We start from the raw sequence: 14,970 nt of genomic DNA on the forward strand, positions 1-14,970 counted from the left end.
GATCACACAAATATAACTCTTATTCTCTACAATGGATGGAACTCACTTTACTATTTCACATCATTTCACGCTTTTCCTTCATTCGTTTAACAAATTTCCCGAATCTCAATTCATGCCAAGGCCCAAACTGAAGATATATTTTGCGAGCATAATGTAACTTTTTCGGCTAGTGACCAAATATTTTATATGTAAAAATTTACAGACATACCTGTATTTTTATGATCAGGATAGATTTACGGTCATATATTTATTGTTAAGGTCAGTGACTGAAACACTTTTTACCTGTCACTGATCTCATTCAGTGAAATATTTTAGAATGTACTATTGTAACATCTAAGGGAGAGATATAATATTATGTGAAAAAATGTATGATATTCTGCAATGAACCCCTATACATATCCTTCGAGAAGCTCTGTAAAAAAAGAACTAAAAAATTATATGCATATAAGAGGTCGAAACTTTAAGTGGATTAAAAATGCAAATGATTGCAAACCCTAAGAGATCATCATTGTGTTCAATAAGGGAAGTAATTAACAATATGTTCATTTGTTAATTTCTTTAGACTAAGATAAGCTTTTAAGCTTCATTCGCAAACAAACTTTTTTTGAATTATTTTGCTCTTGTTGATTTCAACAGTGATTGGTCAAAGATTAAAAGCGTTTCTTTGTTTTTTTTCTTCCTTTTATCCCTTCTTGAGGGTATGTCTACTCTCAGCTACTAGAGCCCTTTTACCTTGTTTGTCAACGCTCAAACACCATATTAAAGAAAAATTCTGATTATATAGAATTGAACAAATCAGCCAACAAACCTTGAAGAAATGTTAAATTCAAAATAATATTGTACAAATTGTATTTTAGGGCAATAGCGCTTTTTCACCATAATAAAGAACTGTTTTTTTTCTTCTTCTTCTTCATTATCCTGCATATTATGTTTGCCGAGAAAAAATTAATTTTGTCCAGCATGTAAACTTGATATAAACCTAATCCTAATACAAAATATTAAAAATAAATTTTTGGTACTAATACATGCATTCAAAACAAAACAAAGCAAAAATATCTCTAAATCAATAGTTACATAATTTGGTTTTATAGTACTGAAACTTGACGCCGCAGAAAATCAGGCATCTAAGTAATTTTATCCAAAATAATTGTCTCAGAATAATCTTTATTCAAAATAATTTGGTTTATTAAAGTAAGAAGTTAAACAATATTGGAAGGAACGGACTTCCCTACAATAAGAGATGAACTTACATAAGAAAGTGAAGACGGACAGGTCTTGTTTAAGATTGCTAAAAGAGAAAATAAAGCACGTTTCTCTCTCCAAGGCTCCTGATGGCACGAGAAAAAGAGAGCCCAAAAAGGAGAGAGCAGAAAAATCTTCAGTAAATTTAAAGAAAGGATAGCTTGGAGGAACTTATAGATCGGGGAACATAGAGAATAGGTGCATCTTATCTAGAAATGTTATCTAGTAGGTAATCTAGATATATTATGCTCTAAAAAGCCCGAAGAGCATAACTAAGTCTTAAAAAAATTTTGAAATTATGCAAAAGTGCTTCATTTCATGTTTTAGAACAAAATATAAATTAGGAAACATAATATTAGAAAACATTCTGTATATTCGGATACCGTCTTGGCATCAAAAAGTAATATTGGGTTTGCCATTCTGTATCTATGAAATGCATACATAAGATTTAAATTTAAAGTATATTTATATAAAACTCAACCTTTGAAGAAACTTCAAAATTTTCCTATTTCCAGATTATATCAAACAAGCATGCCTGTTAAAATATTTTGAAAATAGAATGGAATAAGTAAACTGCACCGCTGCTCGTCGTTTAGTCTTTTAAAGCATTATTTTGTAAGCAGTATTAGTTCTGAATAAATTTATTTTAAATTTAGCATTAAAATATACGAAATACATTTTGATGCCTTAAATCTGGAAACAGGCAAATTTTGTTCAAAATTAAGTAGTGTGCTACGTAATAGATTGTAATTAAACTGAACAGTTTTAACTTTTAAATTTTCAAACAACTTATTAAATATTCAATACAATTGTTTTGTAGTCTTTTTGAAATATGCCATGAAGTCATTCGAATTTCTGTTCTGAAATGCATATTAATTTAGAGTTAAATTAGGGCATTAAATAAAAATGTGTGCAAAATACGAACAAAAGCAGTGCAAGATGCATAGATATTAGAAAGTCAATTTATTTTTAAACAAAACAGTGACAATGTCTTATACCTATTCATATAGAGTTTTCTGTAACTTGATTTAAATTAATAGTAAGATTAGACAATTGAAATTCATTATTTTTATTTTTATTTTAATCATGTCATGGTTTGGTTTACCTTCTTATGTAGTTCAAGTCTCAAATTCTGAATATTAAGAAGTTAGTGACACTTTTAAGAGACATTGGTTTAAATTAAATGAAAGAAATATTTCGAATAAATTCTGAAGTTTTAATTCCTGAATGATGTTTCGAAACAATTTTATTTTAAATCTCTTTCATTATTTAATTTCATTATTATTTTATAGTTATTTTAATTCTGTACATTTAACTGCATTTATAAGATGATTATGATAAAATTAGATTTTAATTTTAATTTTATTAAATTGTGAAATCATGCAAAAAATCCCCGATCATTTTTTTTTTCAATTTTTACCTATGACAAAAACAGAATTTTTTTTTCAGAACCTGTACTAAGAATAGGATTACCCCATACCACCCGTACAAATTTTACAACGTTTATATTTTACATTGAAGGAGTTAGTTTCAGAAACACTCTTACTAGATTTTTTGGAGGTGTTAGGATTTATGGACTTGATATAAATTAAATAAGCCATTTTTGAAATGGCGAGTAATTAGTGCAAAATTTTTGTATATAATAAATAATAATTTGTACATAATTCAACAGTTCCCAAAGTTGAAAACACTATCTTAATACATTGAGACACACTTCAATAGGTAATTATGTTTGAAAATCTTTGAGTAATATAATGATAAGCCCTATTTTTTCCCCAAAGGTCTTGATGTTTAAACTAAAAAGCATCTTTGAATTTTTTTAAGTTAATTTTCGGAATGTTTACGGGATCCATAGAAACTACTTGGTATCTTAGTTGAAATTGGCGTGCTTTTCTTCAGCCAACGATTTCTGTATTGGCGGGTGTTTATGAAATAAGCTTTCTTAAACTTTAAATGGCGTTTTCTTAAAAGAGGCCTTTTTTCACAGACATAAAACCTCTTTAATTTTACAATGATTTTCTTAAAAATGTACAAAGTGGATGTAATTTCTGTAGCATGTAATAGGGGATTTTATGTCATTATAATTAAAAATCAAATAAAATTAAATTCAATCTTAAATTCAATCAAACATTAAATTTTTAAAAATATCTGATATTTTTTTATTTAGTGTATACGTTTTTTGAGAGTATGCTTAGTTGAAAAAGAACTTTTAATATTTATTGAAAGAAATGGTATGAAAGGAAATGTGGGAACCAGAAAAACTGCAGAAGCCGAGAGAGGTAAATTAGGGTAAGTTTCAGCATTAATTTCGCAATTTTCCTTGTTTCTTTTTGCCCCCTTTATTTTTTCTATTTCAATTCCATTTTGTTTTTAAACATTTTAATGCTTTTAAACCTTTTTTCCTCAACACTGATTCGGCAGAGTTTTTCATAAAGTTTTTTTTTATCATTGCTCAAAATTTGATTATTAATGCATATATTTTTTATTGCGTTTTTGACGAGATATAAAAAATATATTAAGGAAAGTCATTGCAAAGCACCTGCATTTTAGAAACTGTCTAAAAATATTCAGAAATTATCTATTAGGCATTTCAATGAATTTTTAAAAATGATGTTTCTAATTTTTTACGTAGCTGTACGTACGAACTAAAATTCTGCAATATTAAACATTTCTTCGGGTCTTAACTACCAGAATATCGTAAAATTTACCGAGTTTCTGAATCTATAGGAATCGGTATTTTTTACCTTGCTTTTTACCTCTTAAGCATATATGGCAACGTTACTTTTAAAAAGTAACGAGTAAAAGTACAAGTATTTTTAAAAAAAGTAACGAGTAAAAAGTAAAAAGTTCTTATTTTAAAAAGTAACGAGTAAAAAGTACAAGTAGAAGTACAAGTACTAAACAAAAAAAGTAACGATTTAAAAGTACATTTCTAGGAAATCGAAAATTCAAAGTAACCTAAAATTTTATTGAGTAATATTCTTATGTTCTTTAATGTTTTTGCAAAATTGTTGTTATTTATTTAATTATTTTTAATTTTGAAAGTTATGGATCTTAATTTATTCTTAAATTCGGAAGAATATTATAATATAAATTTATAATATAATCGTATAATATGATTTTAAAATGAAATATAATTTTACTATCAAACTTTTTATGGATTTACACGAAAAAGAAATTTTATCTATTGATCTTAATTTTTAGTTTATTATTTTTATTTATTTAAATTACCATTGATTTAAAATTGTTTTACTCTTTAGAAACACGTTTTAAAAGCACAAACATAAACAAACCAAACACGGGGTTTCAGATAGCTTTGTGATCTTTGAACTAGTAAAAAATAATTGAATGTGCAGTATAAGTTGAAACATGCGGTATTTAAACACGAAGTTGGCTGTAAATGCATATATATTGCACATTAATTTTATAAATTAAAAAAACATAAGCATTTTTTTTTAATTAATTTATTTATTTTTTTCTTTAGAAAGCTTACCGAGTTTTAGAAAAAAGTAACGATTTCATTCGATATTTCCGTTACAAATACTTGTACTTTTTCCCTAAAAAGTAAAGAAAGTACAAGTAAAAGTACTAAATTTAAAAAGTAACGAAGTACAAGTAAAAGTACGTACTTTTTACTTGTACCGGCGGTACAAGTAACGAAAGTAAAAGTACTGCCATATATGCTCTTAAGTGCTTTGGTAATGATATTTGTAAAATAAACAATGAAATATGGTTTTATAATACGTGATAAAATTTTAGTAAATGAAGTAAAATTAGGTAATTTTGTGATGATATCTTAGATCATGGCTCGGAAACAGTTTCTACGGTTAAATTTACCTTTCGGTTTGTATTTTTTTTAATGTACAGTAATCAGAACTAAAATTTTGAAAACCAGAATTTCCGGTAAATCGTTACCATTTGAACGGAAAAATTACCAAATTAGTGGTTTAAATACAGTTTATTTTGGTCTTTATTTCCAGAATTAGGGCTCTTTTTACCAGAAATTTCATTAACCTACTGTAAAGTAATTTTACAAGAATTGTTTTCTCCGCATGGAGTTTAAAAATTTAAAAAAAAATTGCAATTTTAAAGAATTTTTCTCAATTTTTTTTCTTCAAAATTATACAATAAAATTTAAAAGAATTTAAAAGTTTTCTGAAGACAAATTAAAATATAAGATCTTAAATATATATGTTTTCAAATTCTCTACGTACAATCTTTGTTTTTATTTTTTTTCCCTTCAAATTAAAAACGATTTATACCTAAACCTATTACATTATGCTTTGGTATAATATATTGTTTTTAATTTGAATAAAATATGAAAATTCGAAATTGAAATAAAAAGAGTCTTCATGGTTTCAACAAGTGGTATTTACTATACGACAAACTATCCTTTCTGTTTCATATCACCATGTTTGGCGTAAAGTAGTTGCCCCATTTTTGGTGTTAAACAGCCCTAAAAAATGTTTGCAGTGCATAAGCTATTTATTCGAGAACATTTTATAAAAAAACATTCTATGAGCCACGATGGCTCAAGGGATAGAAGGTTCGCCTTCCATTGAGGCGTACCGGGTTCGAATCCGAGTCAATACGAATCCCGCATCCGGCTTGCACCGACCACATTGCTGACTTGAAATATCCTCACTGGTTGACGAATCATGGGTTAGAGTCCCCTTGCCGTCAGGTTAACCGTGGGATGTTCTCGTGGTCCTCCTCTCCATGTAACACAAATGCGGGTTAGCTCCATCAAAAAGACCTGGAGAAATTTGACTCCCAATACTCCTGGATCGAGTATTGGGAGTCAAATTTCTCCCAATACTCGATCCAGGAGTTCCCTTGTCTTCTGGATTGGGTTCAAAATTACAAGGCTACGGAGTTGAGCATTAGTAGTCGTGAACCCATAAAATTGGATCGGTTGTTTAATGACGGTTATAAAATTACCGGTTGAAAAATAATAAGACGGTTGAATAATAAGTACAAACAGTAATATTTATTATTAATAAATAGACAGTAAGTATAAACTTGCTCATAATATTTCATTTCTATACAACTCAAATTATTTATTTTGAATTTAGTACATTTAATAAAAATATACCACCGATATATATGTAACCAATATTACATGAATTTGTTTTTTTTTTAAATATATCTCGTTACCTTGTTAACACAGCTTGTCATAAAATTTGATATCTTGTTCATACTGCTATATATAAGATGAAAAAAAAATAGTTTTTAATTCTAATGTTTATCGAAGCAAAGTAAGAGAATATATATGTCACTAAGTTTTGTTCTCGAAAATAAAATTCAGGATATATTTTCAAGAAATATTGTAAAAAATAATTAAAAAATTAAAAAATTGAAGAACGTAGAATACTTCTAAAAATGTTTCATATTTATGATATATAAATTTCTTAGATTGATAATGGTTAAAATTCATTTTTATAGTGAAAATAAATTCGACTTCAAAATATATATATTCCCTGAAAAGGTTTGAACTCGATTTCGAACTCAACTAAAATAGTCCAAGTTTTGCATTAAAATTCTGAAAACTAATATTTTAAATTTAAATAAATTTTACAACTGCAACTGAGAGAACAAAATATTCCTTTGAGATTTGCTACAAAAAAAGACAACAGCGTCCTAAATTAATATAACAACATTTATTAGATACAGTTTTAAAATAATATAAAGTTATACTTTTTTCTTATTCTTGTATGTTTGGGAAATTTATTCTTAAAATAAAATGAGCTTAAGTTTTTTTAATATAAATTAATCTTTTTTAATGATATTTTTTTTCTATGAAACATATTTTTTTCTTTCAATTAGAAATAAATTTTTGGGAATAAAATTAAATGTCGATAAAAATTTTATATTACAAATGAATCATATTTAATCCGATATATTAAATGATTTGCAAAAAAAAATATTATGTTTCATCAATTTAAAAATTTTATATTTTTTTATTTTAACTATTATTTTATTCTGCTCAAAAAAAGATAAATAAGTTAAATAATTATTTTTTTTATTATTTATAAATTAGTTAATTATTTATTAAAACACTTGCTATTTTTTATATAGATGTGTTTTAAGTTTATTTTAGAACACAAGAAAAATAAATTTAAATAAACTACATTAAAATTATTTAATTTTGATATCGGTCCTGAAATTTATCTTCGGTAATTAGCTCAAACCTCTTATGAAGTATAATATATTTTAGCATAATTATAGCCTTCGCGGTTTTTTTTTCTAATTCTTTTTTTAGGATTATTTTTTAAATACACTGCTGGACAATTGCTAAGGACGGATAACACTATCATTCATAGCTGCCACAAAATGAAAGGAAGCAAAACGTGGAAAATTAGAATAAGTGCGGGATATAGTAAGAAGAGGTATGCGTATGCACATTTTTTTCCCACGTCTGTTCATCACGTGATAGCGCTGATAAGAGCTTTAAAGGTTTTGACGCGTGCGGCGAGTTGTTGTTTCAAGTCAAAGTTTTATAGGAAAGATTTAGTTGACGAACTTGACATTTTCGGCATGTCTTCCCGATATCACTTAGATGATTTTAAGCGTGACCGAATTATTGGAAAGATCGAAGAAGGGCAAAAAATAACAGATGTTGCCAGGGAGTTCGACATCGCTCACAGCGTTGTTTCGCGTATGGGGAAATCATTTAAAACTATTGGAATGTGTAGTAGGCGGCACGGGGAGGTTGTGTTAGAAGTACGACGCCTGCAGAAGACAGATACATCGTCCTATCAGCAAAAAGGAACAGGCGCACCACAGCTCACCAGGTGGCAAATCAGTTTCCTGCTGCCACAGGAAAGCAGATCTCCCGAAAAACTGTTGCCAGATGTTTGAGGGGAGGAGGACTATACTCCTGCTGACCTGTTGTGTGAGTCCCATTGACCAGACAGCACCGTACTGCCCGTTTGTAATGGTGTCGTGAGCATCACAATTGGACTGTACAGGACTTGACTTGCGTACTGTTCTCAGGTGAGAGTAGGTTCAGTCTGTCATCGGATTGTAAACGCCAACTGATCTGGCGCGAGAGTGGTACTGGTTATCGTCCAGAAAATATCCAGGATAGGGACCGATATCCGACATGCAGTGTCATGGAGTGGGCCCGCATCATGATCAATGGCCGCACGCTCCTACATGTGGTTGCGAATGGAACTATTACGGGCCAACGATACATTAATGAAGTTCTACTTCTTCATGTTCGTCTTTTCCGTGGCGCTGTCGGTGATAAATTTGTTTTTATGGACGCCAACGCAACATGTCATCGAACACTCGCTGTTCAGGATTGTCCAGACAGCGAGGGTATTCAGCGCCTCGTATGGCCATCACGTTCTCCAGATCTAAACCCCATTGAAAATGCTTGGGATGCTTTGGGGAAGCAACTTGCTGGTCGAAACTATCCTTCGAAAAACAAGAACACCCTCATCCGTGCACTGACAGAGGAATGGGATAACTTGCCTCAACAGCTGCTGGATAATGCTGTGCCAAGTATGATACGACGTGTAGAATGTTGCATCACACTCTACGGTGGACATATCCCGTACTGAGACCTTTCTTCAAGTTGCCTGCTGACATTTAGATGCATTGTTCCATTTTTCCGTACGCAGCATCAAATGAACATTTTTTATCTTTCAGATGTTTCATAGCTTTTGTGCTTTCCAGAACAATGAATATTCTTTATTCTAATGTCTGAACAGTGTGGCAACTATATTTTATCCTACTAGGTCTCATGTCTCGCTTAATGTTATGCTACATTGCAATTTGTGATCCGTCCTTAGCAATTGTCCAGCAGTGTATTTTGTATTTTTTTCCTAGAAATTAACAACATTTATTTAAGAACAACTAGCTTCATTATAGCAAGTATTAATACTCGATTTTAAGACTGTAATATTTCATACGATTGTGGCTGGGTGGCGCAGTTGGTTTGTCGTCGGCCTTCTAAGCCCAAGTCTGCGGGTTCGATCCCCGGCCCAGACACCGGATTTTCGGGATGCAGAAAATCCTCAGCTGCCATGTCGTATGATTATGCGGCATGTAAAAGATCCCTGGAGTGCCTTATTGGCTCGTGGCATTTCCCGCAAAATTAAATTCCTAGTGCACTTTAGCATCCAAATAGAGTCTCGGTGCTGCCATCTAGTGTGGCAGAAACTAGACGTCCAAATTAGCGTGACCAACGGTATCTCACCCATTGTGGTGGTTCTGAAAGAATGGATACCACCTCTTGAGAACGCACTAGGTCTGCTCATCGATAAGACCGATTGTGCAGCTCATTGGAAATAAAAATATATTTTATAAGTTTTTTATCGAGTATTTTTTATTTCGAAAAAGTCACAGTCATGAACGAATGAAAAATTAGTAGAAAAAAACATCACACCTACCTTAATTTGTAATTTTATAAGACATTTTGAAATATAACGTCAAGAAGAAAATTCATACAAAGTGCAATTGAAGAAACATGATGGAACGCAAAATAAATGTAACTTCATTAATTACTAAAAATGATATCGACTCTTGAAAATGTATGAGTTTCTTAGAAATATATTTCACTGTTTAAAGTAAACTCAAAAGAATTTTTCTTGAAAGATTAATTTTAAGACAAATCTGATCATTTTTAGTAATTAATTCAGAAATTTCGTAATTAGATTTGAAAATTTGACATTTTGGAACATGATGCAGATTAGTTTTGCAAGATATTTTAATGTATTTTAAGCGTGTGACATAGGCGAAAAGAGTGATCTACTTGCTATAAAATTGCTCTACAGTCCAAATTTCGAACATGCCAGAAAATATAGGATTCATTTGTAATTATAAAAGAAATCTTCATTAAGTAGGAAGAAAAATCACAAGTTATCTATTAAAATAATAGAGTGTAAGTCCGTTATAATGACAACCCCTATTAGTAGATAGAATTTTCACTATGGAGAATTTAAACTAAACTAAACTCAGTGGCGCGACAGCCCGTAGAGGGCCAAGGCCTACTGTACCCATCTCATTTTCTTGACCTTGGGCTCTGGGGTGCAGGAGCAGATGTTCCGGTCAGGTGGTCAGTGTCAAGTTCCCAAGCATGCTTGGTACTCATTTATCGACCCACTGAAGGGATGAAAGGCTGAGTCAACCTTGCCCGGCCCGAGGATCGAACCAGGAACCTGTAGCACGACAGCGCGAAGCGCTACCGCTCAGCCACCGGGCGTCTATGGAGAATTTGTTGCTATGAAAAAAGCGTATATTTTGTAATAGCAATAAAAAAAGACAGAAGTATAATAGTTTGCAATAGTTTTTAACACCAATGATAACACGGAATGTTGATTGTAAATAGTTAAGTAAGGAAATAAGGAGGCTTGGTCAACAAAAAACGCATTCTTTTGATGCATGATTCATAAAAATCCAAGTTTTCTTTTGAATGGAAGATAACTTGGACAGTGGTTTCCCACACACAACTTAATAAGTTTAAAAGATTAAAATTGTAAGACAAAATTAAGGTAAAATTTCATTCCTTCTTGTTTCTTTTATGTAATAATACAGGAAATATACTCCATTGCACTTGTTGTATAGTTGAAAAATGCGTTCCTTTTACTAATCATAATAATAATAACAAATTATTACAATAGCGGATGTATGGTATTTTTTAATTCCTTATAAACATTTATTTTTTTTATCTTTAACATTAACCATAGACAGAAACTTATAGCAGTAGAGGTCTTCTCGCATAAATTAACCAGTTAATATATCATTTATTAATATAAAACAATATTATATTTTTTGCAATAAAAATAACATATTTCTTTGGTTAAAATATTTAATTTTTTGTGCAATTTCGTTCTGAGCCGATATTCTTTCATCAGATAAGGTGAAAAGTAATTTATATAAACTTTTCCAATTGTATCAAACAAATCTTGGTTGGAATTTTTTTCAATAATAGTGATTTATACACAAACTATTATTAAATGCTTATACTATGTTAGAATGCTCCATTAATATTAAATAACATTAAATGTCACGAATCCAATTTAAAATGTAATTAGAAATATTTCTGCCTAAAAACTCTTTCTGTCATATGTTTAAAAATAAATTTAGAAACAGAATTCCAAATGGCAAAAACAAATATTAGAATCCTGAATTATGGGTGATTCTACAAAAATTTTGTCATTAAATTATTATCAGAATTCAATTAAATAAATTAATAAATATTTAAATAAACTATGACACTCTTCTTTTCGTTAAGCTAGTTTCGAGTCAGACTTATAAATAAAATCTATTACATTCATGAAAAAAAATGTTAATGATGCATTTTTAGAAACGTCAATAAAAATAACACAAGCTATTTGTAGTTTTATAAGTTACTGACATTTTATTCTCAATAAAAAGACAATAATCATTTATAGTTTTATAAGCTACTGACATTTTATTCTCAATAAAAAGACAATAATCATTTATAGTTTTATAAGTTACTGACATTTTATTCTCAATGAAAGGACAATAATCATTTATAGTTTTATAAGTTACTGGCATTTTATTCTCAATAAAAAGACAATAATCATTTATAGTTTAAGTTAATGATGCTTCGTTTTCTGAGAAAATAAAATAGTCATTTATGGTTTCATAAGTTAATGATATTTTTTCTTTATAATACACTAGTCAATCACAGCTAATTAAGTTAATGTTTATTTTATATTCTATTAAATAAATATAACTGATGTAAAATATTTTTTTTTGATGAATAGCTCTGGTCTGCACCCACTAGATATTGATTAGAGAGGAAAAGTAAATGCAAGTTTCTTTAAGATATTTCATAACAATAAAGGAAAATACTAAAAAAAAATTTAAATTGTTTTAATGCATTTTATTACATGCCATAGTATAAGTAAATATAAGCTAGAGTATGTGAAAATTAGTTAAATGTATTTAATTATATGCTATACTACACTGTGAGGAATTCTCGAACAAATACCGGAAAAAGTACCAGTACTAAGGATACCAGTATTTTTACCGAAAAATCCATATTTACCAAAACAAGCTACAGAACAAATAACTCTGATACAACATATTTTTAACAATAATAATTACCGAGATATCACTGAATCACTATGATTAAAAAAATTACTATACAATACTTTACAATTAAAATGGAATTATGGTAAAATTAATTTTACAGTTGATTGACCCAAAGTTCCCGCACTTTGCATCGTAATTTGATCCGGAGACTTTTACAGTGTATAGTAGAATATGAAAGGATTCTTTTTTCCATTTAAAAGAAAGCTCATAGCTCATTATATCTTATGAGTTCAATAATTAAATAAGTCCCTAATTATTTCAAACTTTTTATACCCCATATCCCTTAAATTTTTGAAAAAGTCTTTATTGACAAATTAACTCTTCCACTACCACCAGTATTACCACTGATGAAATTTAAGGGAAATGAATACTGAAATGTAAATAATAGCAGATTTAAATTAAAGTATTTATTCAAATATTATTAAATAAATGATATCTAACAATTAAATGTATTTATCAGTAAATGAATGTACCTGGAAAATCTCTTTTTGACGAATAGCTCTGGCCTGCACCTACAGGACCCAACAGAAACCCGGTGGATCCTACAATGTCTTTCACAATCTAAGCCTTTACTTTCAGCACCTGATATCAAAATAATTAAGACAACCGCACTCAAAAAAATAATTAGACTCGTTTTGAAACCAAGCATTCTTTAATGAATTTATGATTTTATTTCACTAAAACTCCTAGAAGACTTCAAAATAATTTCTTCGGAATTATTTTATTGCTGCAGTGCTGAATGCTTTATGATAAACTAGTGGTGAGGAATCGTTTGCGTTTGAAAAAGGGGGTGAGATTTGAAACAATTTTTATAACGAAACACCCGCCCGCTGCGCGTTGGCGAAGGGGTTGCCTATGAAAATGATTCACTTTGTTTGGCGACAATAAAGTGAAATCCTCCTCCGCATCCGAGGAGGATGCCTTAACCTAAGATGATTAAAGAAAGATAAAGGATACGAAAGTCTGCAAGAATTATTTGATTAAATGGCCTAAGGGAATTGATATTTGATTAAATATAATATTTTTTTAAAATTTATTATTCAAATTTTGGAATTATTATTTTTGGTAAACATGGAAAAATTATGAAAGGTTTAATGAACAAATAGCTAAAAGCAAAATTTCTACCAAAACGTTATTGTAATCAAATGAAGATATCTTCTCAACTTTTATTAGTTTAAAACTATATTCAGTTTTATTTATTAAATTGCTGTAATACGCATCAAATATAGAGAAAAGTTTAAGTAAGTTCCTTTAACGTATTTAATTTGTCCTATAACATAAGGGAATGCTGAAAAAACTATGCGTAAATTGTTTTACTTAATGTAATTATTTGTTATAACCTCGAAAAATTAAATAAAAGTATTTATAAGTTTCTTTAATATATTTAATTAACGTGCTACAATATCGGGGAATTTAGAGAAAATTTTTTGTAAGTTCCATTGCCTACTATCATATGGATAGATGTATTTGTAAATTATCTTGATATATTTAATTATGTGCTTTTGTATCAGAAAATATGAGGAAAAACGCAAGTAAGTTGTTGTAACGTCCTTAATAATTTGCTATAAAATTAGAATATATAGATAAAAAGTAAGTGTAAATTTTTTTATATTTAAAATCCGCTCTAATATAGTTAATTATGCCCTTTAATGTAGGTAAATACCGAGAAAAGTGTTTGTAAGTTCTTGCAATGTATTAAATACAATTATTTTAAGTTGCTTTAATATATTTTTCATAATAACGAAGAATATTAAAGAAAATGTCTATGTAAATTCAATTAAAATAGCCATTTGAAACACTCGGTAGGAGTTAATTCCCTTTTTTCATGTCAATCATTTCAGAAAAATTGTTGTCAAAAAATTGTTGTCATCATGTCAATCATTTTTTTTTTCATTTTTCTTCGAATCGGTTTTTTTAAAATTGTGGAGGTTATTTTTGACATTCGGAAATAGTCTAATACAATATTTTTTTACAATAAGTCGTGTCTAAATATACACGATCTATTGCCGTAACATGACAAGAATATTTTCATTTGAGTGACAATCACTTAAAATTAGTGTATTTACAAATTACCTTAAATTCACCTAAATTATTCATAATTTTTAACAAAAGGAAATATGTCTTTCTTAATACACAGTCAAAATTGTTGATTTGTTTTAAATCTGTCGCTTAAAATTTGTAATTTTTCAAATTAATATTAATAGAACTAGAAAAAAAATAGAGCCGAATTTTAAAAATGAAAATTTGTGCATTTTCGATAATTTTGTAGCAGGTTTTATAAATTGAAAATGGATTCCAACATTTTTATTTTTCAAAAAAATACTGACATATTTTAAAAACTTCTCCTCTTGAGGATTTGAAAATAAAATTCCAAAGTATTTACATCTGGATCAATAACTTTAACTGTCTTTTCCATATCTCATTTAAAATAAATAGCTGTTATGAAAATTTTTTAGCCTTTTTACTATATTTTCAGCAAATGTTAAAAAAATAACTTTTATAATAACAAAATTAATATTAGGACTATTTGAGTGGCTTGAAACTTCGCCATGATTAAAAAATTACCATAGGATATTCTGTATTAACAATACTAAAAATAGTTATGATTTTTAAGACATTCTTAAAATTATTATCGGTATGCGTGTAATTTAAATT

At 29.0% G+C, this 14,970-nt stretch overlaps 1 protein-coding gene across 7 annotated transcripts in view; it reads right to left on the minus strand.

Moving 5' to 3' along the window:
* The window catches only part of LOC107449276 (uncharacterized), a 110,964-nt gene that overhangs the window by 34,782 nt on the left and 61,212 nt on the right, over positions 1-14,970 (minus strand). Inside the window, exon 1 of one of the 7 annotated variants that reach the window (XM_087166151.1) lies at positions 12,789-13,100. The exons of the other annotated variants lie outside the window; for them this stretch is intronic. Coding sequence (XP_087022277.1) covers positions 12,789-12,964 — 176 coding nt within the window. The 5' untranslated portion in view covers positions 12,965-13,100. Of the gene's footprint in view, positions 1-12,788; positions 13,101-14,970 lie in introns of those variants that run through there. 7 annotated transcript variants of the gene reach the window in all.

Source organism: Parasteatoda tepidariorum, chromosome 6 (genome assembly GCF_982258835.1).
Source record: "Parasteatoda tepidariorum strain Cologne lab strain chromosome 6, Ptep-v5.0, whole genome shotgun sequence".
Taxonomy (NCBI): domain Eukaryota; kingdom Metazoa; phylum Arthropoda; class Arachnida; order Araneae; family Theridiidae; genus Parasteatoda; species Parasteatoda tepidariorum.